We start from the raw sequence: 24,789 nt of genomic DNA, 5'->3' as shown, positions 1-24,789 counted from the left end.
TAATACAAGGGACTTGATGCACAGCCTACCCAGTGGAGCTACAGGCTTTGTTAGGAGCTGGTTGGCACTATTTAGATGCAGATAAAGGACAGTCTGGGGCATGATCCTGTGGGAAGATTTACACCCAAGCATGCCTTTCTCCAAAAATTAACTAAGGAAGCTTTCAAATGTCTGAAACAGCAAAATTTAACGTTTTGCACGTTGTCACGACAGAATCAGAACAAGTTAAGACAAAAGCAAGTTTCATAAGTGGGAAATATGCAGGATATAGAACAAAGCTCTTTTCAAAAAACTAAAACCAGATGCCATGTTAAAGTGTTTGTTACAAGATGCAGAAGTAGTAACTACAGGATATGTTAAGAACAAAACACAATGAAGTGCTGGCAGCTCTCTACAGATCAAACATTGCTTATTTCAGACTACACTTGGTTTGCAGCAAGTTCAATAGTATAAAAATTAAAATGCCATAAAAGGGGCATGGCCAGTTCAACATTTGTGTTTTCAGAAAACCATTAGGAAGGGTTTAGTTGAGTGTCACAAGTGCCACTGTACTCCAAACAGCTGACTCTGGAGTTCAGTGGTAGCTTTCTAGGGATACATCTACACTGGAAACCGCAGGAGGAAACCCATAGCAATTGATTTGCTGCAGCTCAACTACCTCCAATATCCAAGCTAGATCATTTCTAGAGCTAAAGGTTATCCTTGAACCATACTATGATCTATGTGATTTGCCTTTGACTATAAAACACAACCGGTCTTCCTCTTGTTGCATAACTTACCTCATCACACCCTTGCAGCAGACTGGAGCTACGTAGCTGGTGCAGTTGATTAGGTGGTGTTGGATGATGGGTTAGACACGATGATTTAGAAGGTCTCTTCCAACCTGGTTTATTCTATTCTATTCTGCATCTACCAAAAGGATCAGGTAATCTCATCTGTTGGGTGTTCACTCTTTCCATCCCAAACCCCCATGCTACTGGCATATACAAGTACCAATACTGGACTAAGCTGTTCCAGAACGCACTGGAAGTGCAAATGGCTCAGTGACTACTGTAGTGTATTTTACACCCAGGAACACAGAACTAAGATTTGGACAAGTGATATGTTCTAATTTTTTTTTATTATTTCAAAAAAAGTCTTGCTCTATATTCTTCTTGTACAACCATAGCCACTGAAAAAAAGTAAACTTACGTGCTTAGAAGTTCTCTGTAGGAACACAAGTTCTTAGAAAATACTGCATGCACAACATTCACAGCCTTCTTCTGGGGGCTTCCAAAGAGGTTATTATTTGCAAAGTCAGTACACAAAAGATCACCAACAGCTTCTATTTTGAGGCAACCTCAAGCTGTGTCTGTAGAAGTGCATTTTGCCTTATGTACTGCAGAGGACCTACAGCTGTTCCTGTCCGAGGTGTATCAACCAGTGGAATCTGTCAGTTACCATTTACTTGGATCACGAATGTTTCTTTTTCATTTTCTATCCCATGCCTCCCCCCCCCCCCCCCCCCCCTTTTTTTTTTTTTTTTCTTCTTTTAAGGCCTCAGCTCCCTTTTTTGGGGAGAAAGATGCAGTGAAATAGTTCTTGCATTTAAGCAGAAAGCTAAGCTGGTGCACCGTGGAGCTGAGAACAGCTTTGCTAGTTCTTCAGTGGTTTCCAACTACATGAAAGGAATTGCTTTCAAGTCAGACAGTTGTCCTAGATGGCCACAAATGTCAGCCCAGTTTGCATTAAGCTAGTACTTTTTCTAGTGTCTATAAGAAGTTTATTAGAAATGAGTTGTCACTTGCAGGAGAGAGATGCATGTCATTAAATACACCTGAGATGGAGCAATCTTCTTTTCAGTAAAAACTGACAAGCTTTCAGATACCAGAATTCATGAAGAGAGTCTAAAGCTCATTCTGTGAACTGCACTGAAACAACAAAACAGTTCTTTACACAGCTTCAACTAGTAAAAAAAAAGTTTTTTTTTCCTCTAATAAGGCATTCAGTTATTTCACTCTTTATGATCGCTTCTATCATGTCGAACTTTCTCACCTCTACCTCCCAATCTCATTTCCAATTCCTACACACCTCCAGTTCTATTTGTTCCAGTCCACACCAGCAGAATGCAGTCACCAGTAGTTTACAGGCTGCCTGCAAATGCAGTTTCTTAACAAACTACTTGGGTACTCCAACAATGCTGTTACACAGCTGAAGCATCCTTATCAGGAGGACGTGGAAACCACTGAGAACAGTAAATGGCGTCTCGTCATACTGATGGTACGGCAGAGACTACCAAGTTTGTGTTCACATTTTAGTCCAAAACTGCAAAAGACTTACAGTAAATGAATATTCAAATACATATTATCCCTTCAGATACAGTTACTCACTTCTATAGTTACAAGTGTAACATTTCACCAGATACAAATCTTCAATCTAGGTCCTAATAAATCTTCCTGAGCTGTGCTAGCCAAGCTGCTTCTGGCCTTTTCAGATGAAATGGAGTTACTTGCACAACTCTGTAGAAGATAAAGTGTCTAAGACACATGGCTTCTCATGGTCCAAATCTTAGCAGATTTTAATGCCTCTGATGTAGTATTCTGGAGAATCGAGCATGTCTCAGTTTTTGTTTTAGTCAGACTTATCCTTTTTCTTTCCTGTTAAAGGCACTTTACTTGCCACAGCGGATCCTACAGCTGTAACACCTCCAGCTACAGCAGAAACACTTCCTTTGACAAGCCCCACTCCCATCGAAGGCACAGACGTGACAGCTGTTTTGGTAATTTCCAAGCTCTTTCCTCCAATCCAAGCAACACCTCCAATCGTGGCACCAACAGCTCCCTTTGTGACACTGAAAAGGCCACCAGTCACGCGAGAAAGCATGCCAGGCTGCTGCTGCGGGTGGTCTTTTAGTGAACCTAAGGGAGGAAACAAACAAGAAAAGTCAATTACAGTGCTGTGTTTACAGCATTTGCAAAAGAAACATTCTTCATAAGGACTCCCTTTCCTAGCCTAGCAGCCACTGCACACCACATACACTTGCCCTGCAGGCTATATTTCTTGGATGCTCACTCACCACCATAGTTCCAAAAAAAATAAGCTGCTTTGCTGCAGCAAGACACACCTCAAAGCTGTTTGCTAGAACACAGGTCAACGCTGAGCCTACAAGTATAAGCCATGTAACTCCCAGTCTTGTGTGATCAATTTCTATCCTTGGTCTACCTCACTACTTTCCCAAACTCTGGGATGTCTCAAATTAAAAAGCCTTCAATCCACTCATTTCTGGACTTTATTACTGGGGGGAGGGGGGATAACACACCCTCCTAATTGTAAGAGTTCCCTCAATCCTAATATTAAGAGTTAACTCACAGAGGTGCAGACCTTGTTGTTCATATCTTTAAGGAAGGACTGGAAAAAGTTTCCTGGAGAAGAAGAGCCAAAGGTTTATTAAAAAAGAGCTGTTCTTTGAAAAAAGCTCACTCTGAGACAAAGCTGCTTCTTTCCTTAGTAATTACTATTTTGAAGATGTGATTACAAGGGTTGTGTTCAGGGGTTAAGAAAGAAGGTTACAAACAAGAGCAATCAGAGAAGTCGAAAGAAGCACGAGGAAAACAAAATTTATGCCAACTCCTCACTGAGTCACTTTCTTCATCACCTATGTAAATGTGATCTTCTTCCATGAATGTCCTTCTGTAATTTGGACCAGGAAGGGAGGAGGGAGAGGGCCAAGTTCAGTGGCCATTAAATACCATAAGTGGTCCACATAACATTAAAAAGAAAAGTTTAATCTGCATTTTGCAGTTTCTTGCCACAAGTCATTTCCTATTCCATATTTATGGTACAACTAGCATCAAAACCATAGAAACTATTAATGTAAAGACACACAGAATTAGCCTCTTGGCCCTACAGTAGTAATTGCTTTGTATTTCTAAATGTAGCCTTCAAAATCCTAAAGAGAGAGGCACCTTGCAGTCTTAATTCCCTTTAGAGGCAACTCCACACCCTACTACTGCCTAATCATCAAGGAAGAAACAGCAACACAAAACAGCGTGTCCATGTTGTATTTAAGCACACAAAAAAAATACCACCCCCTGTACATATCAATCAGTAGCACTGATACATGTTTATCTGCAATGCACTTTCCATGTCAAACTCCAGAAACAAATCTCTGGTCTTCCCAACAACACTGCCCATGTAAGCATTTTTCACATCCGGTCTTGTCAATTCTTCACCAACCCCAAACACTTAGTTTCAGAGAACTATGGCAAGACACAGCCAATTTATACAAGCAGGGCAAGAATTCCACAGGTCTTCACTATTTTCTAGCTATCTGTAGATAATACATGGGATGTAACATACACTTCCCTTTCTTAGAGAAAAAGAGTGGGATCCAAGAAAAGAGCGAGTGGAACCACAGTGGGCAGAGCTAGGGAAGAAACAAACATCATCTAAAGAGGTGATGGAATCAGCAGCAAAATGAACAAGCTTGGAAGAGGGCAGTTAAGTCTAGAGAAGCAGGGGGAAAGAAAAAGCAGATCTAGGTCCACCAGAGACCTCTATGCATTCAGTCTGCACTGCAGCATGCCTTAGGAGAACCAGCAGAATAGGTCTCTTGTCTTCAGTGCCCTGACTGCTTGCAACTTGTATCCAGAACAGTTTTCAAGAGCTACCTCCTGGTACTCATCCACTACAAGATGAAAAATGGAGTGAACAGCTTCTCATGTACCTCCCAGGAGTTTGTGATTATGCCAACACTAACAATCCATTTAAAAAGCGTGACGTTCAGGGCTCCTATGTGCATGTCTGGGATAGTTCAGAACACGCCATCTAAATGAGAGAATTTCTTACAAGTTTGACAAGAACAAACAAAAAAATCTTTTACTTAAGATAGAGATAACCAAGTGTCATGGAAACTAGAAACATCAATGACCACTTTCTACTTAAAGCCAAGTAATACCCTTGCTGGTTCATTCTAGTCCAGCAGCTTTCAGTTTGTACATCTCCAGCAAAAAATGCATCTTCAACACAAACACAGAGAGATCAGAATTTCAATTTACATGCAGAAAGCTTTTAAAGAATCCCAGAGAGGAGTATATACAGCCTGATATAAAAACCACTGTCTAGGTGTTATTTGTTATAGGATTTGTGTCAGCAAACTTACAGGCTTGGTCAAAAAAACCCATCTGGTCAGAAAGTGCTTCTCTTCCAACTAACTGATTAGTATCAGAGTCAATAAGAGTAAAGTTTATCATTGAATTTTAAGAGCTCTTTTTGAGTGAACCATGCCTGATGCTAGCAAGAAAGGGCTCATCAGAGCCAACTTAAAAAATAAGATGGAAACTAGCAAAAGTAATGCTGACATGCTTTTCCTCACATTACTTTGGGGAGCCAATCCTTTGACATCCAGCCTGTTTCACAAGTGTAAATACTGACTGTGACCTAGTGCATCAGAAACTTCTAATGATGATTGACACATTCCCTTTTCATTCCTCTTTGCATTGTCCTTCAGATCTAGTAAACACCTTCACCTGCAAAGAGTTTTTATTACCAGTTGATCTCTATTCTAGGATATGCATTCCTAAACTCCTTGTTTCTAACAAGTATGAGACATAAAACAGATCACTCCTGTATCTGGGGAAAATATGTCACAAGCTCTCTGTTCGGGGGGGGTGGCTCTGACACACTACCTTGCAGCCAGCCAGCTTCCTCCTGAAAGGAGACCAACATCAAACAAGTTTGAATGAGCACAGGTTGCAAAGGACAGCACCATTTGCAGAAAATGAAGCACACTCACAAAGCACAAAAGCTTCTCCTACATATATATATTTTTAAAGCCTTTGGGCACCAAGCTCATCAAGTGTGATGTGGACAAGCTGGAAGTATTTATATCTTTATGAAAAACTGCAAACTGCTTTTGGAATTGAGCCTTTCCTCTAAGGACTTTTATTTTGGCAGCCTGTCCAGAGAGGCAGTCTTCTTGCCAACATTGAACTGGTAGCCTCCCATCCACTTTTGGCCACCTTTACATGATGTTGTAAGTGCATCATATATGAAGGTTTTGTATGAGGTTTAAAAGAGGGTTCTTCAAGAGTATTACAACAATTTAACTGGACCCTTAAGGGTTGAAGGGTGAATGTGAAACAGAATCAAAAGTAAAAAAACAACAAAACAAAACCACACCACCAAACTTCAAGGATGGTGTTTCCATTATGATAAACTGTGTTTCATTCCACTCCAACTATAGCAACCTTCTCCACCTATTTAGACTTTATATTCAAACTGATGATTGTCATACAGAAAGAAGATACTGTGCAGAAGACAAGCAATCTTAACTGCTCACAAATTTTAAATAAACCCTTGCAATACCTTTTAAGATCAGGCTGGATGAGGCTCTGGCCAGCCTGATCTAGTGTGGGGTGTTCCTGCCTATGGCAGCGGGGTTCGAACTAGATGATCCTTGTGGTCCCTTCCAACCCTGACTGATACTATGATACTAAGGCTCCAAGGTGACCTTATTGTGGCGTTCCAGTATCTGAAGGGGGCCTACAAGAAGGCTGGGGAGGGAGTTCTTAGGATATCAGGTAGTGATAGGACTAGGGGGAATAGAATGAAGCTGGAGGTGGGGAGATTCAGACTGGACATGAGGAGGAAGTTCTTCACCGTGAGTGGTGAAGCCCTGGAATGAGTTGTCCAGGGAGGTGGTTAAGGCCCCATCCCTGGAGGTGTTTAAGACCAGACTGAATGAGGCTCGGGCCAGCCTGATCTAGTGTGAGGTGTCCCTGCCCATGGCAGGGGGGGGTTGGAACTAGATGATCCTTGTGGTCCCTTCCAACCCTCACTGATTCTATGATTCTACCTAGTGATGGGCAGACTCTGCTATGTCCTGAATTGGACAACCTGCTGAATATTCTGGGAAGGAAAAGAATGCCCATTTGTTTCACTGCCTTCCTCAAGAAACAACTGGTGGTAGCTTATGAGTCAGACCACTGTACATCTTTGTAACATGTAGAGGCCTTGAACACAAGCCCTATGAGGAGAGGCTGAGGGAGCTGGGATTGTTTAGCCGGGAGAAGAGGCGGCTCAGGGGTGACCTCATTGCCCTCTACAACTACCTGAAGGGTGGTTGTAGCCAGGAAGGGGTTGGCCTCTTCTCCCAGGCAACCAGCACCAGAACAAGGGGACACAGTCTCAAGCTGCGCCAGGGGAGGTTTAGACTCGAGGTGAGGAGGAAGTTCTTCACCGAGCGAGTCATTCGTCATTGGAACATGATGCCCAGGGAGGTGGTTGAGTCATCGACCCTGGAGGCGTTCAAGGGGAGATTGGACGTGGCACTTGGTGCCATGGTCTAGTCATGGGGTCTGTGTTGATAGGTTGGACTTGATGATCCTTGAGGTCCTTTCCAACCTAAGTGATACTGTGATACTGTGATGTATAAAACACAATTCAATCTTTTAAGGAAGAAATATATAAAGAAAAAAAATAAAAGGCAAGTGACTTAAACATTAGTCTTGAAGAGGATGCACATTAGGACTTAGTTTTCAACCTGGCATTTGCTTTCAGAAATGCTTCTGTGATCTTGACAACTCCCGAAGAGCTTAAAAAGAAAGATTTGTCTGCACACTGTATTGTAACAAGCTCAAGTATAGCAGAGCTCAGGAACCACTGTGCCATGAAACACTCTCCCCCTTTCCTCTCATCTTTTCATCTTTGTGTTTTTCTTAACAACTGTTAGGCAGTAAAGTAAGCTATTCACATCAACCTCTTCTGCTACAGGTTGTGAATAATACTGCTGCTCAAGTGAAGCACATTGTTCAGTTATACAACATATAAAAATTGAGGAAAGAGGAAAAACCAAGCAAACAAAATACCAAAACAACCAAAGAGTTTTAAAGGGCTATTACAAATGTAAGAGCAATGAACCAAGGAGAATGGGGACTCACCAACCTCTGCTTCCAACACAATTGGTCTTAGAGCAAGAGAAGACTGAACACAAACTACATGCTATGAACAGCTTTTGATCTGGAATGATTCCTGTCACATTATGCAAAGAGGACTCTTTAATCCTGCTGTTCCCCAGTCTGGAAGGGAACTCTGCTCGTTTGCAACTGCGTTTCCTCTGCAGATCTAAGATGTGATTTAGAATTCATTTGATTCAGGAGACCAAGATACCACTGCATGAAGTCAAGCATGCATTTCCTTTCAGGAAACCCTGAGATTAAGTCTACATCTAGAACCACAGTTAATTGCATGATAGAAAAGGGTTACCAAAGCAGAAATAAAGCTCCACATTTCTAAAAACATCTTGCTTAGAAGTCACAAGCACTACAAACTCAGCAAGGCCTCCAAAAGCAAAGCTGGGCTCTTTCCATCTCACATAATGAACAACAGAAATAAATACTTGCTGGACCAATTCACATCTCTGGAAACTAATCTGCAATTCAGTATCCACCCATCTTTCTCTAAACTTGGGTTGTTCACTGAGTTCTGTCAAGTGGCCTTATTTTAATCAGGATAATGCAGAATTCAGACCCCTCTCATCCCAGGGTTACTGTTGCTTAAAGCAAGTTAAAACATTTAGCTTTTTTTTAAGGCAGGTATCAAATATTGGTGAAATCCTGTGGATTTATTTAGTATTATGAAAGCCAATACATACCTTCTGGTGGTTCATCATGAAGGCATGATGGGACTTCCTGTTGATTTTTGTCTGTTTGATTCATTATTGCCTAAAAAAGAAATTCACATATGCTGTACATTTTTTCTGGCAACATATAAATGTAATCCATGAATGCAAAATTCATGTAATTTAAGTTCCACAGAAAAGGAAATTCTTTGTCATCACTAGATACACTAGCAGCTCCTGCCAAACTACTGCTGTTTCATTATCAGACTGTGATTTTGTGCCCTTAAACCAAAAAATACTTCAAAAAGGAGCCCTCCACTAGGTCAGCAGGTTTGGTGAGAGCTGCCACCTCACACCAAGCACATCTCAAACCTAAAAAGCAGATCAGGAAGAAAAATAGTATGGCAACAGAACAGCCACTGTCATACAGTAACAAAACCCAGTGGTCACAGAGGTGGTAGGCACTAGAAAAACAGCAGCAGCATGCCTACAAGATCCATTAGTACCTTGAAGGTAGTAAAGAAACAAGCTCTTGCAGTAGAATTTGAATAAATGCCATGAAATCAAGATAGAATAAACATAATGAATGCACTCCAAGCAGTACTGCTTGTACAGCATGTGATAGAGGCAGAACCAGACTGCTTTACGTCCATGCAAACTTTCCAATGCAAGCATTTTAGAAAGAAAATGTCTTTACACCAAAGCTGTCTCCTGGAGCAGCAGTCCCTGACAGCATGGGAAAGCCCAGGAAAAAGCTCCAATCAAAAGCTCTTCAGAGGGAAGAAACCAACATGTAATCCAAGTTTTCCTCCTGTTTTATTCCTACACCAATGTGTGCCTCAGTGGGAAGTTCTGCTTTCTTCTTTGAGCCCTCCTGCCAATCCTGATTTCCCTCCTTAGCAAGTAGTCAGGAACAGGAGACAGAAAAATGAGTTGCATTATACCACTCGGCGTTCTTCCATCTTCCTGCCAGTTCCCTTCTCCCTGCAATGCAATCCCTTATATCACTTAATTTCTTCCAGGAGTCATTGACCACCACCACCAAAAATAAAATTAAATTAAAACCCAGGCCTGTCTTGCCTTGCTCAGATTTGTCTGTACCACCTCTGGATGAGAAGGCAGTGACTGGGATCTGAAGAAGGGATGAGGAGGCAGCAGCAGAACTTGAGAGTAGGAAGACTCACCTGGGAAACAACAGCTAAAACTCTCACAGTATAATTCTGAAGTCAAAACTCCACAGAAAAAATTGGTACCCACACACTAAGTGACAGATCTTTGGATGTGAAGCAAGCCTAAAATGAATATTAAAGAGTCCTTACAATCAGCACTATGGGTATCAGTTCACAGCTCAGAAAATGTAGGTACCTTCACACAAGAACCTGAAGCAGAGAACCAGCAAAAAAGCCTTACTCCCAGGATGGCTGATTTGATGGCAATGCTGAACAAGTATCTCTCAAAAGCTAGAAACAAACATAGAAGCTAAGCAATAGTAGAGTATCAGCATATCAGGATGGATGACTAAATATATACAGGCTAAGAGGCACTTCAACAAGGATCAAATAAAATAACAAGGAATCAATCACAGGTCAGTAAGTTGAGGGGAAAAAAGGAAGAAAAAAGAACCCATCTGATCACAGGGAGCAAGCAAGGGCAGTCAGGTCCAGAGAAAAAACTGGGTTTAGGTACTACACAATTTCTTTGCATTCATCTAATGCTAGCTGAAAGCAATATAAGGATTCCATCCACACTAGGTAAGTTACATGTAAGTTGCTTTTTTCCAACTCCAAACAAAAATATCACACAGGATAAGAAAGAGAAGGCAGATGCTCTAAGAAACTGACGGGCCTGACACTGTTTGATCAAGACATCTGTACAATGCTGAGGCAACTATGTTTCAATGAATAAAATGGCCACATGTTCAGCACAGATGATTACCCAGAATTTGGAAGTAGTTTATTCACTGCATTAGGGAAGGTCCTAGAAAAAGTAAAATGAGAGTCACAACCTAGCAAGTCTTACTGCAATCAAAGGAATAAAAAAATGAGGAAAAAATGACCCAAACAATTTTAAAGCAGACTCAAGGAAGATAAATCAGTTTTTATAAAGAACTGCTTCTGGTAATATATTTGTGTCTAGATAGTGTGCAACTCCCCAAAGAAACCCCCATGAAATTCCTTGTTTGAGCTTCCAAAAAGCTTCTCTCAACGATTCCTTGTAAGAGCACACAGAGGCTATTTAATCTCATGTGGAAAGACAAAGTACTGTCAGGGGTTATCAACAAGTTTAAAGGGGATTTGGAGTTTTGAACATGGCAGAATGCTAGGAAGCGTCACAAGAGTCCATATGAGTGTCAGCATTCTCCACTGGACACAGCAGTGCTGAATAGAATAGACCAGACCAGGTTGGAAAAGACCTTCAAGATCATTGAGTCCAACCTATCATCCAACACCATCCAATCAAGAGAGCAGAAACAGCCCCAGTGACTGACTGAGGATCAGTATAGGAGATGGGACTTGCACCATGCAAGTATTTTGTTAAAACAAGACCTGTCCAACAGAAAGAGCCAGAGCAAGATTAGTGAACAGCACAGGTAAAAAGATCCTTTCATAACTCTCCATATTTAGACCACTGTCCTATTCGCCTGCAGTTCCTGCAAAGTCAAATGAGCAAATCAATGTACTGGCAGAGGAGATTCACAACAGTTTCTAGTTCAGCAACAAAGTACTTAAAAAAGAAATAATTAAAAATCAAAATGACCAAACACAAAGCTTGTACCATCACACCACTAATAAAAATTTTAAGATTAGGCATTCCCTCCCCTCCTATCTTCCCTAGAACCTCAAGGTTGCAGAATTCTTTGCCACAAGCTACTTTTTAAGATGCAGACAGGAACATTACACACTATGTTGCTCACACACAATGACTAAAACACAATTACAACTCCTTATAAACCACAGAAATACTTCACTCTCACAACTACATGGACCCAGGTACCAGTAACCTGCTGCTACCAGGCCCTGGAAGTCCATCGAGTACTATGTGGACCTGAGAACAGCAGGTAAGGGAGGTAAGTCACTGCTGGTAGGATAGAATTTGTTCTACACAAAAGGGAGGCTGCAGGGGTCTGTGGATCAGAAAGTTGAAAAACTATTGTATGAAGTATGGGTCTAGAGGTGCCTGGAAGCACCTTAGGGATGCTGCAAGAGATGTGCCTAGCAAGGTTGTGCTAGGTTTTACCCATTGTTCTCCTGCTACATCAGTGCAAACAAAAACAGAATCACACTACCGTCAGAAAAGGCTCACAGCTTGACCCAAAACAAAATCTGGCACACAACTGCTCAAAAAACACAATTCAACTCCTTTCCATTTTCTACAGAAGCTCTCCAGCAAAACACAATCAAGATCAGAATCCAACAAAGGACCTGAGCAGCAAAATGTTAAGATACCTAGGTTGCAGCCTGTGCCACACATCCTTGCAGCCAATTTAAGCACATGAGGAGACCCAAGAACCTCTGAAAAATGATCCAAAATCCTGTGTGCCCAACAGGGTGTAGCATACCCAGTGAGCAGGAAATATTATGCACAGGAGTGTCTTAAATCTGGCTCCCCTCCAAAGATTTAAAGTGAGTATTTCTGTTGACTGGAGATCAAAGGCCTAGAGTAACTGCTTGTTGGCAGATGACTTCATCCATTATTCAGATGAAGATGGCAGGAAGATCTATTTTTTTCCCCTCAAAAACTGGAAGTTAGAAAAGCAAAACTCACATATTATCTTTTATCTAATACCATCAAGGTGAAAGCACTCACCTGCAATTCAATGTCTCCTTTGTCTATTAAGATCCAAGCTTGTATATCCCACTTTGCAATAGAGTCCCCTGGTCACCAGGCTGCAGTGGATCCTAAGGGAGGTTCCTTTTCACATTCCCTGCTGAAGGTGTTTCCCCACATAGAAGAAGAAAGCAAAATTCAGGAGATGCAGCAGACATTACAGCTCAGATAACACATAAGGCACAGACCTGGAAGTGCAAGGATAAGAATTTCGTGCAGAGAATTAGATCCTTCAGGCATATTTAAAGGAACTTTGGAAGCTTCAGTTGAAGGCTGCAGATTCAAAGTTCCCTGTGCACTAAATCATTAGTCATAATTATTACTGGCAAGCACATGCAACGAGGCAAAGATTTATCAGAAGCCTGAACTTTGGAACTTTTCTGATATGTTTTTCAGGATCTTCTTCAGTGTGTGTGAAGGCTGGCCAAACCCCCCAGACTATCAATCCAGGCAAAACGCAAGGAAGCAAATAGATCTTTCTTTGCATTTTCATCCTGTGAAGCCAAATTCAGTGTCTTCTGTCACTGGGGAAAACCCTCCATTTAACCCCTGCGTTCAGTGTTCATGTGGAATGAGGCAGGATCTCTGTGAGTCCTGGCAGAACTCATACAGACATTCATAAAGCAGGTATCTGGCATATCAGCGGCACTCTCCAGTTTCCTTCTTCATCTGTGCAGACGAATAGGTAAGCTCTGCGTTTTCTTAGGTTAAGAAGCAGAAGCAGACCCAGACCTTAGAAGAGACTTCAAAGAGGGACACATGTAAACTACTTTCTGGGTGGTTTTTTTGTCTATGCTTATGAGGGTGCTAGTCATTCCAAGAGAAGGGCTACCTTCATCTTTTTTAACAATACACTAAGATATGCATTAATTTTCATACTAAAAAAAAAGAAGAATGAAAGTGGAAATTTCAATTGGTTTTAAAGAAAACACTCTTTCATATTGTCAGAGTATGAAGCACATAAGAAGCTTCAAAGTTTTACAGTTGCAAACAAAGATATGGTTCACAAGAAGATTTTTAATTCAAGAACTATTTAGAAAATTAACTCTCTTACAGAACCTTGAATAAAAATGCTAAGGAGTTCTGAAAGCAATGGTACAGCCACACAAACATTCACAGTCAAAGCTGATTAAAACTTTCTCACCAAATATATTCCTTTGTGAAGATTTCTAGTTAGTTGTTTTCACAGAAGTACTCTGCATACACCTACAGGAAAAGTAAAAGATTAGTGACAGAGCAGAATAGTGCACATGCCTGCCATGGGTGTATGGTGGGAATCACAAATGCAAAGGCCCCTAGCAGGGGAGCAGCACAAATGGCATGGCCTTAAGATGCCAAAATTTCATGAGATTCATCTTGGCAACACACCAATTTCTGACCTGTTCTTGGGCAATGGAGAAAACTTTACTTGCTCCAGGTGCTGCTGTGAGGATTTCTACACAGCATGGTAATCAAGACCACAGCCTCTCCTTAACAAGTCTGCAGTTCTTCATCAGAAATTTGCGCAAAATTTTATCCTTCCATTACGACGCGTGCATGAAACCTCACAAGCTTTAGGTGATGCTCTTGATGTCTTTCTGACTTCACTAACAAAAAGCTCTACTGTTTCAGTACAGCAAACATGGCCCAAGAAGCAGCCAGTAAAAACTGTCTTGTTTCAATGCCACTGCTCAGATATTTGCGGGCAGCAAAGAAACTATCCAAGGATGGGGCCAATTTCAGTTGGCAGCACAACGCTGCTTCAGAAAGCTGTGGCAGCAGACAGTGCTGGAACTATTCACCTGACAGAACTGCAAGCAAACCAGTTGCCTGATCTTAGTCCCCCACAAAAAAAATTATCTTCCTCCTGCCCAACAGCTATACACTTTAAAAGTTTGGCTACAGAGCTGATGGAAAACAAGAAAACCATTGCTATATGCATGGCTCTCCTTCCCCTCTTTCAGCAGCTGCAGCAGATTTCAAAGTGAGCCTGATTTCTTTCACACACAGGGTTAAAAAATGTAGAGATGACACTTTAAGAAACCAATGTTGGGAAGTGAGAGTGCTCAACTTTCCAAATTAAGTAAGGAAATAAACATGATACTGAAAAGGTCATCCATGGCTGCTCTTCTGGATACTGCTTCAAGTCACACAAGCAACCCCTGACTATTAGCATCTCTGCTTTATGTCTCAGATTAGGACTTGTAGCATGTTATGGATAAGAGTGCTCTGTTAGTTCTATCAGACATAACCCTCAGAGCACAGCCAATATGGAAATGTGTTTTTCAGTCAGTTAATGCAAAGGAGTCAGTTGACTGAACTTCTGCAAGAAGAGTCAATTCTAACAGCACTGAACTAAAAAACAACAAATCCAGGCACGTAGAAAGCATGTAGCTAAAAACCAAAAGCATAGCTGACATTTCAAAAAGCCCTCTGTTTAAAGGCCAAGTTCTGAACTGAGATTTATATACAATGCAAGACAGGCTTGGAAGTAAGCATGCCTGTTCCAGAGAGAGACAAGAGTTTTCAGGGAAAGACTACAAAAACTTGAACAGAAGTTTCCAGGAGTGAACCGCAGCTTATTTTTATGCCTATAGCAGGATGGGCTACAAACCCACCCTTAAAAAAAGGGATGCCAAGTCTGTCCTAAGAAATACAAACCACAGGCCCTCAGCATATAGGGTTCAGCACACAGCTGGGAATGCAATGCAACATATCTATATCATAAAACACATCACAATGCAAAAAAACCTAACCCAACCCTTAACTATGCCTAGAACACTACAGCATTGTATCTGCCTATGAAAGAATCCAGCATTTCTACATCATCTGCAACTAAGTTATAGATCAGCCTCCAGAAGAGGCTCTAGGGAACATCTGAACAAGTTTTCTCTGAAGCAAGAATTTGCAAGACACCAAATCAAAGGCAGCAGGAACCCAAATTCCCTTTTTGTAGTCCTCCAAAACTGGTTTCCGTAAGTTATAGTGTAAATTCCATTAAGGTGCAGGGCACAGCTTCAGAAAGACCATGGAAGCTCCATTTTACTAGTCCTGTCATTTTCTGCCTCCTTCGAGCTCAGCTTCCTAAAGCAGAGTCTTCCCCATTTCTTCTAATGCTCTCCGAAAGCCTGAGCTTTACACATACCTCAGGTCTTTTCCAGGAGACCTACAAAGACACAACCCAAGTGGGCCTAAGAGCCAGAAAAGTGAAACAGCTGAACTCCCTTGCCACCACAGCTACCAAAATAATGAACTTTTTTCCCCTCCTGCCTAACATTTAAACCTGTTCACTTGCTGGACAAGGAACCACCTTTTGGTTTGCATTTTTGCAACACAGCCCAGTTCTGTACTGGGGAGGCAACACCAACTCTGCTGAACGTTTAACCACAGCTTAACAGAAAGCACCTAAAAAAAATAAGAAAAGAAGTCGTCGTCGAGATAGCATTTACTAAGCAGTCTTAAAAGTGACGTGCACACAAGTACTTGCATATTAAATACAGCTATCTTGTAAGCAACCTTTCAGTTATACTGAGACATGCTGCCTGAAGCAAACACTGAAGCGGGTTGCATGGTATTTACCCTCCTTAGAGAGCGACATCCTGATTCAGAGTCGCTTTCAGCCCAGTGAAACAAGCAGGAGGAAGCATTTAATCGCATCCGCAGAGTCTGCCTATGAGCTTCACACAACAACCAGAACCAGCTGCATGGCTAAAATAACTTGCCTTTATTTTCAGGCCACACCACAGAAATGCCTAAACTAGGTGAACATAGAGAGCTAAGCTGTTCCCAAATACTTCGGATCCCACTCCATCAAGCCAGACTGGAGAGAAATGGATGAAATAAACAACAGCTCAGAAAACATCTGAACACAGTGAAGTTTAAAAAGAACAGAGGGAAACCCGAAACAAAGCTTCTCTTGGTAAGAAGACGTTCGCGGAGAAGACCAGTCAAGGCCGACGCCAAAGCGAGCAGGGCTCCCTCAGCTGCCCTCCCAGGTGGGCGGGAGGCGCTCCGCCATGGACGCGGGGAGCGCGGCTCCCGGCTCAGGGCAGGAGGCGGCAGCCACCCCCGAGCCCGGTCCCGGCACCCGAGAAGACGCCAACTCCGGCTTGTCAAGGCCCCTCAACCTCTTCGTAGAGTGGGCCCCCAAGTACCCGCAGCCCCCGCTACATCCTCCCCTCGCAGCTACCTGCCTCCTCGGCGGAGCTCGGGAGGCGGCGCGACAGAGACCCTCGCCCGCCACCCTCGCCGGGCCGTCCACGGGCACCGCCGGCCACCTCGGCGCAGGGAGGCGGCACTGACGTGGCAGCCAAGGCCGCGGCAGAGCCCCTACCGCCGGCCCAGCCCTCCAGCCCTCCCTCACGCCCCCCCGGTGCCGCGGCAGGAAGCACAAAGGCAGGCGGGCTGTGCCTGCCCCGGGCCGCCGGCGCGGCGGGAGGCGCTGGGGGCAGGTGGCGGCGGGCCCGCCTCTCCCACCAGTAGCTCCGCCGGGGTGCGCCGGGCCCCTTCTCGCCTCCTCCCCCAGAAGTTTCCCTTCCTCCGCGGGGAGTAAGGGAGGGAAGGTAGAGTGGCTGCCCGCCCGCCGGGCTCCCCAGCTAATAGCGGTACCAAAGACACGGCAACAGTTCATCCCTCACTCACCGCGCAGCGGTCACTGCCGGACTCTGCTGCACACTTCACTCCTGCGCCTTTGCTCGCTGCCGACGTGGCGCCCGCCGCCGCCCGCCCCGTCGGCGCCCACAGACCCCGCCCCGGTGCCCGGCGCGGCGCGGCCCCCTCGGCGGCCGGGGGGCGCGCAGGCGCCGCCGTTCCCGCTGCCTCCCTGCTCCGGGGCCGCTGGGGGGCCCCACGGCATCCCCACCCCATCCCCACCCCGCCAGCCTCCTCCTCCGGCGCCACGCGTCTGTGCCGGCCCCCATCGAAGGGGTCGTGCAGTTCCCGAGGGCCTACGCAGGCCCTAGCCTGACCCTCACGATCCTCACAAGCCCACGGGCATCCTTCTCCACCGGGGAGCCGTGCAGGCCCAGCCACGCAGGGCCTGGCCCCCTGAAAGGCCGTTAGGGGTCCTCCCGTGAACAGCGGGTCCGGGGCACTGAAGTGGCAGGTATCACGTAGCAGTAAGGCAGATGAGGAAAGGGGCCACAGTGTTGCCACAGCTAAGATGGTGCAAGGTGCAGGAGCTTAGCTCGTAGCGTTAAGTTGGGCTGGGTGACACCTCGACTGAGAGGTCAGGGTGAGATTATCCCTGGAGTGTCCTAATCATGCCATTGCAGAAAGGGGAGGCAGCAGAAGCTCTCTGAGGCAAGGAGAAGTATCCTTCTGCAAGGAGTACTGCCCAGCACGGTAGCAGGTCGGCGGCCAAAACCATTCACTACTCCAAGGAATCCTGTTTTTTTTTAAGGAGCATTTACATTGCATTCACTATCCCAGACATTTTTGAATGAGTGGAGCTACTCACATTCAATCTGTAAAGGAATGAAGTTGTAGACATGATGGTTTAAGGGCTTGGCTTTCTAGGTAACTACACCAGTGAGGATAGTTGGTTAGAGATAGGTTTTCTGGCACTTGACTGCCTCTCTGGGACTTGTCCATGTGAATCTCTCAGGATCTTTGAGGTTGAATAGTGAGTTTCAAGTTTGTTAGGCATGGAAATGTTGGATGTCCAAAGGAGAGAGGAAGTTGCAGGTACTTCAAATGTGAGTTTAGCAACAGAACTCTTAGCAGCACAGAAATACTAAATACCCCATGAAATACTTCACAAGATTAAAAACTTTGTAAAGTCAGTATACTGCCCTACTTCTACCTGGCTTCATGCTTGATTGTTGTGCTACTCCACCCTCCTCTCTTCAAAGAGGTGTGTATGAAGGATAATCTTTCCTGTAGTCCTCCAAAATCATGAGTCCCTATCCAAAGCATGAACTCAGCTCCTACATGGAAATTAAAAAGGAGCATTGTGCTTCCATGGAGATCTCTCTAAAGAAGCCTTTGCCAGGCTCTTTATTGGCCCCAGCTTCAGCAGCCTACCTCTGGATTTAGTGCAGAGAGAAGTAACACAAGTGTGAGAAGAAATTGAAAGAGATTTGTCCGCAGTGTATGCAGACCTAGTTAGATGTTGTTGGTCAGTTGCAGGAGCATCAGTGTAACCTGTAAGAGCAACACTCTACCAGCCTTGGAGGGGTTTGCTGATAACAAGGACTTGATGTTCCTGACCCACTGAAAAATATCAGCCATGTTCTTTAGTTTGGCACTGAATGGGTGAAAGCATGAGTGCTTGAATATTTTCTCTGAAATAGAATTAATTGCTCATAAACTTTACAGCATGAAGCATGGAGGAATGTTTTGCCTCTGAGTAACTGAAAATAAAAGACATAATAGACACTAAAATCTCTTTCAAACTCTGAAAGGCTTGGGGTAGCACAGAAGGACTTCAGTAGGTCAAGTGTTTTGTCAAGCAAACAGAGCCAAATGCCTTGTAAAACCGGAGTCATTGGTGGTGGAGTCTCACTGGCAGTTATGATAACTGAAATAACTTCAGTCTGACATCTATGCAAACAACATAGAACAAATCATCTGTGTCCTTGTTAACCTGACACTGCAGCTGAGGAAGAGGTTTGGGTTGCAGAGGTGTCGTCATTGTGAATATTTTTGTTCTTACTTCATTTTTGAACATTTCCTTCATAAATAGGCTCAAAGATGGTCTGCTGTTGGTCTATTCAGTAAAGGCATCCTTAGGATTTAGTCTTTATGAGAAAGAAATAACCTTCTTTTACTGTAAATAGCATAGAAGCAGCTTTCTAACAATTTTCCAATGGAAAAAAAAAAAGCCAACAATACTTAGTCTTCCCCTGTGGAGTGGTTCCTCCTTTTAGATTATAGGGTTTTAGATTTTTGTCTGTGAATGCACTGTGATTACAGATGCAGAAAATAATTGAAGTAAGGTCAAAATGTATACATTTTGTTTGCCACTGTGATGATAGTGGTTACTTCTACTGCTGGAAGTAGAAGGAGGCTGGAAGTAGCTGGGAGGCACTACAGAAAACAGGGTTGGAGTTTCACTGGGTTGGATTCAATGTAGACCCAGGCAACAGCATTGAAAGGAGTCCTTCTCTTTTGGTGCTGAGCTTAATTTAAAATGTGACATGTGTCTCCTGAACTCCTAGGCCTTACAGTTTCATTTTTCCTGTTGTAGGCAACCATTGTAAAAAGTCAAAGCTGTGGAGACCATAAGGCTCTGAAGTCTGGTGGAGTTTGTATGCTTGTGAGTGGACAGCAAACTGCATCTGGACTGTTTGCCCAACAACATGAGGAACACAACAAGAAGGCATATGAGATGCTGTGTGTGCTGATTAACCAGGTGCATTTCTAGAGAGAATGATGTATAGCAACCAAAGGTGAGGGCCAGAGCTGGATCTTAAGGGGTGCCACCTCCTAATTTGTATGCCACAGATGAGAATATATCCCTGTTACAGACCCATGCCTGTGGTGTAGAGGAGAAAGATTAGGCAAGCAGTGTGCTTTAATAAATTAGAAATATTATTCTGCCTCGGGGCTTAAAAATGGGTTCCCTGAGTAGACAGCCTGTGCTGGAAGAAGGGAGGGGGATTATTATCCAACATTTTTTGATAGTAAAGCCACTGGCTAATCAGTGAAGCCACTGAGCAGGTTGGTATGAAAGAGCAGCATCCTTTTCTCAAACGTAAGTAAAGTCTTCATTGCATATGAAGAGATGTGCTTAATTGTGATATCTTACCTGCAGATGCATCACAGAAAATTAAATTGTCTGTCTGCTGCAAGTACTGGGTGACTGTATCATGCAAGGAAGAAAGTCAAAGGCATACACTGGTAGTACAACATTTTCATTTGATGGCTCAGAACATAACAGACCAAACATACTAGATGCAGTACCACTCTGGTGTGGGGCATCAATAGGAAGGCCAGAATGTCCCCATTCCTTTTTACAACACAGCTGACTGGAGAGTTAAAGCAATACAAACTGGGAATAAGGAAGAACAGATGTTACATCTTAGGCTGTTAACTGTTTGGAGGTAACTTCTTTGTTGCGTGTTCATGCACAAGTTCAAGCCATTATTCCACAATATTGTTATTTGCTTAAAAAAACATATCAGGAACTGTGGTTTTGCAGATTGTATTGTCAGCTCATTATTGAGCCGTTAATAAACTGGTTCCAGCAGCAGAATTATTAATGAACTTGTGATTACTTGGTGCTCTGCCTCAGTTTAACTAAGATTTTACATTTACATACTGCCATTCAGCCATATGTTGTACTAGTGTATACAAAAGTGCATAGTTATTGTCCTCATTTTACAGGTCAGGACACTATATCATTTTGGAGCCAAGTGACAAGATTGCAGCCACCTAACTCCTGAAGGAGCCTGGATCTGTGACTCAACCTGCAGAGTAGCATTTCCTCCAAGAGAATGGTGGGGTGGACATTGACAAACCTTGAACAAAATAATTACAGTAGTATTATTCACAATAATTGGAGGTATTTCTCAGCAAAACATAATTGGAGGTATTTCTCAGTAAAAACATAAGAAAGAGTATTGTTCCTCCTATCACACCTCCTTTGTATTGTCAGCAATTATTTGATGTTCCGGTCTTGCAAGTCTTATGATTATGAGCAGTTGTGAGTAGCATGAGCAAAGTTTGCTGAAACAACTAGGCCTGGAAAGGTCAGATCCCTGCCTTAAATAAATAAGTATAGATAATAATATAGCTGTTTAGTCTTCTAGGTGTGGCATGCTGCAGAGAAATGCAGCAACTCTTCTGTCATGGTTTGGTTTTTTTTTTATCCCATTTAAAATAAAATATTATTCTTGCTGTTTCCCAGCTGTGTGCTCTACATATGAGTTTATTTTCCTAAGCTTTTTATGCTGTTTATGAAGGTGGAGGGTTGACTGAGTTACAAGTTGGGTATGTGTTCACCTGCTCTCACAGTATCTTAACCTCTGAAGAAGATTGTTGGCATGGGAACCTTCCCTAAGGGACTGACATTTAAAATAACAAGCTGCGCTAAGCATGAAGTCACTCCTCGTGTCTAGCTCTACCATGCCTCATTTTTGTTATGAAATAAAACATTATCAGAGTTACAGATCTACACAAGCAAGAAGTTCCTCCATGTTTCTGAGATTACAAACAAAGTGAAGATACTATCATAAAATCATAGAATGGTCTGGGTTGGAAGGGACCTCCGAAGGTCATCTAGACCAACCCCTTCTGCAGTTAGCAGGGGCATCTTCAACGAAGCCTCTAAGGGCATGAAGAATCTCTTTCCATGCTTTTATCCCCCAGGGGGTCTCTGCAGAGCTGAGTACATGCCTTCTAATGAGTTTAGACATACAGCTCCCTGCTCTTCCTTATCCTTCCCCAGTAGGTTAACGAGACTCCCAAGCATTTGGAACATACGGCAGGTATCTCCATACTTTGTTACAGCTATTCAAATAACCAGGTTATAGACAAGTGTATAGAATCATATAGAATGTTTTGGGTTAGAAGTGACCTTTAAAGGTCATCCAGTCCAATCCCTCCCTGGTCAGTACTGTTCTCCCTGACATCTTATAGTGTCTGGAACAGTGCTGTGGAAAGAGAATGAGTTGCCTTAACAGCTCAGGAAGTAGAAGGGAAGGCAAGTTTACCCCACTCCATGTTTGGTATCCTCTAAGTTCTGTGAATTTGTGAGTCTGTGGCAAATTCAGAAAGGTTATCTTTGCAGTGCAGTAAAGGCCACTGTGGTCTAGAGTTTCCTCAAAGAATTTGATGGATGAACTGAAAAGTTCCTAAGCAGCAGCAGCTTCTCTAGTTTAGTCTCACAAAAAAGAAGTAAGGGGACAGGTTGAGTCTGTCTGATGCCAGTTTTTCTGCCAGATGTGAGCAGCTTAGGAAAAGCAGAGTCTGCTCTCAGCTGGCCCTGCTGAAACCTACAGGAGAGCCCAGCAAGGAAGTAACCTCCTCCCCACTTGGACTTTGAGTTCACCCCAGGAGAGAAGGACACCCGTGCTGAGGACCCATTCTTAGGTTTTATTTTCTGGTTCTTTGGCCCATCACAGTAAGGGTAGGTGTGGTAGGGGGCTCTGCCAATATTTATACAATGCATGGGCTTAACTGTATTCAGCCAGAGATTGCCTTTTAGCATAATACTCCAGGCTGAATTACCAGCATCTGTAGGAGTGTGCTGAGAAGATAGACCCCAAAATACTCATGAAACATGTCTAAAAGTCAAAATGGTTTAATCTCTGCAAACGATTGGGCTCTAGTCTATGATTTAATTAAAAAGTACAGGTTTTGCTCTTTGCACTTTGAACCCTAAGAAGTCCAGAGACTACAAACTCCTACAGAGGTGTGGGTACCTCTACACTCATTTAGGTTGCTCTCTGTTTAACCCCTGAGCCCTTCTGGGCAGCGTTTTCTCTCTAGACTCGTTTCTGGAGTAAGCTCTGAAAGGGAAAACTAGTTACAGACCCAGAGAGATTAAATCACCTGGGCTAAATCTGGTTTTCTGTTCAGAACCCTTTCCTTGTAGCACTGCATGTAAAACAACAGTCTAATGGGTATAAACTCACATGAGGATCTGTACATCTAAACACGATATTCAGCCAAACTGCAAGCACAGGAGCCTTTTATTTCTAATCTCACTAAGTCCTGATGACATAAGGCATTAAACAGACCTGATACTCAAGCACAGACATACTAAGAATGGTTTGGTTTATATAATCTTATCTTAATACTTCTTTTACTGACATGAATTTAGATATGGAATAATGTGACCAGCCTGTGTCAGTACTTGAAATGAGATTCTGTCCCTCCACATCCATCCATGAATGACAGCAACAGTGCTTGCCAGAGGGTCATATTCTTTAATCAAGCCAGCAGGTGGCATTCATACACTGCAGGCTTCCCTGCTTTGCACCTCCTGTTGTAGCACTACTGTACCTTTTTCTTGTATTAGAAGAGCCTAAGTCGCTGCCACAGAGAGTGGCTCTCAAGCTGGTAAACAACTGTTTTTATAAGGATAGGAATATTTCCTGTATGTTGTCCAACTGCTAAATTACTGGGCTTTAGATATATTATCTCAAAGACAAAAATTTAAGTTAGATCTGACAGAAATAAGCTACTGCATACAATCTGTCATTTCCAAAACACTTTGATGGGATTTGGGAGGTTACCAAGCAGATGCTGTTTCTTATTCTTTCATATAACTTTCTCAAAGCCATTTCACTATTCTGAGTTCTTTGTACTGAGCAAAGCATACACATTATCCAGAAACCAAAAGATTTTACAAGTTGAATAATTGCTTCATTTATTGAGTATTACCATGGCCATTTTGCTTAGAGGAAAACAGCACAAAGGTGCATTAGAAGTAGTTTTTCAAGAGTGAATGTGAGACCAGAAAAGACAGTGCTATGTTCTCAGTGTTTCAAGGTCCACAGAAAACAGTAGGAAATCACTGAGGCTTGACTGTCCAGCTCATTTCAGCTTGCATAGCAATGAAGCTCACGAGGAGGAATGAAGTACTAAAACAATTGTGACATGCCAAGGAATTCTGGTACATACTAGAAAGTGAAATGATTGATGAGCCTCAGAAGAACCAACCAAACAGATATGAAATGCCAAACAGGATTTTAAATACTCATAAATTAAATATGAGCATGCATGTATGTCTGCCTTCTGCATGTCTTCTAAAAGGCATGGCAATGGGGGAGAACTAAGTTTTATAGTAATATTGCACCCAAATTATTCTTGATGTCTTTGGGAGTGAAGATTTTATTAACTTTAGTGAGTCCAAAGATTAGACTTTATGTGAGCACAGCTCTCAGAATCATGTGCTAGACTAAAGGAAAGCTCCTTCAAAATTCCAGAATATGGGTATTGGTAAGCCCAGTGTGGCGATGCCAGCGACGAGCAGTGCGAGCAGTCTGGCAGTGCAGGCCTAGAGCCTGACATGGTGGTAGGCCATGCTCAGCATAAGTGCAGACCCAGCTAGCAGTTTAACAAAACAGTGCTGTGCCTGAAGCATGTAACTAAAACAGGGCACTGGTAGCTATAAACATAGAAAGTTATCTTGGGACAACAGGACATGTACCTGCATCAACAAACCTTGCGTGTCGTTAGTAGTTGGACCAATAATCTATAATAGTGCTATGTGTGGTCACTCATAGGGAACCAATGAAGCCATGCCAACAAGGCACTCCAAGTTTATATAAGTTGTAGAAGTTCCCTTGCTATGCACTTCTGCCTTTCCTTTCCCTTCTTCTTCTATGCTTCACTTTACTGTGCTATACTCGCACCATAGGGCTGCAATACTGGAACAATAAAGGAACAATACTCGATCATATTGGTCAGCTGTATTGACTCCAATCTCCGTC

General features: G+C 43.0%; 1 protein-coding gene across 3 annotated transcripts; it reads right to left on the bottom strand.

The window, feature by feature from the left end:
- Nucleotides 1-1,495: 1,495 nt before the first annotated feature.
- TMEM263 (transmembrane protein 263) lies at nt 1,496-17,141 on the bottom strand. Of its 3 annotated transcripts, none has more exons than XM_068142312.1 (5): nt 17,048-17,141; nt 13,572-13,633; nt 12,407-12,527; nt 8,633-8,702; nt 1,496-2,897 (listed from the first exon to the last, which is right to left on the bottom strand). In XM_068142312.1, exons 4-5 carry the CDS (start codon nt 8,694-8,696, stop codon nt 2,611-2,613), a joined length of 351 nt encoding a protein of 116 aa, XP_067998413.1. In that variant the 5' UTR covers nt 8,697-8,702; nt 12,407-12,527; nt 13,572-13,633; nt 17,048-17,141; the 3' UTR covers nt 1,496-2,610. The 3 variants fall into 3 exon arrangements, with proteins under 3 accessions (XP_067998413.1, XP_067998414.1, XP_067998415.1); XM_068142313.1 differs by lacking the exon at nt 17,048-17,141 and adding an exon at nt 16,596-16,759; XM_068142314.1 differs by lacking the exons at nt 12,407-12,527; nt 13,572-13,633.
- Between the last annotated feature and the right edge of the window lie 7,648 nt (nt 17,142-24,789).

Source organism: Melanerpes formicivorus, unplaced genomic scaffold, assembly GCF_026170545.1.
Source record: "Melanerpes formicivorus ecotype bairdi unplaced genomic scaffold, bMelFor1.0.p_v2 SCAF_8, whole genome shotgun sequence".
Lineage (NCBI taxonomy): Eukaryota > Metazoa > Chordata > Aves > Piciformes > Picidae > Melanerpes > Melanerpes formicivorus.
The sequence above is the reverse complement of the archived record's forward strand: the minus strand, read 5'-3'. Positions and strand labels throughout refer to the sequence as shown.

What these genes read in the sequence shown, in the direction of transcription:
- TMEM263 (XM_068142312.1), bottom strand. Translation starts at nt 8,696, where the DNA reads ATGAATCAAACAGACAAAAATCAACAGGAAGTCCCATCATGCCTTCAT. An exon ending in TCATGATGAACCACCAGAAG is followed by an intron (nt 2,898 to 8,632) that starts GTATGTATTGGC and finishes TTCCTCCCTTAG; the next exon opens with GTTCACTAAAAGACCACCCG.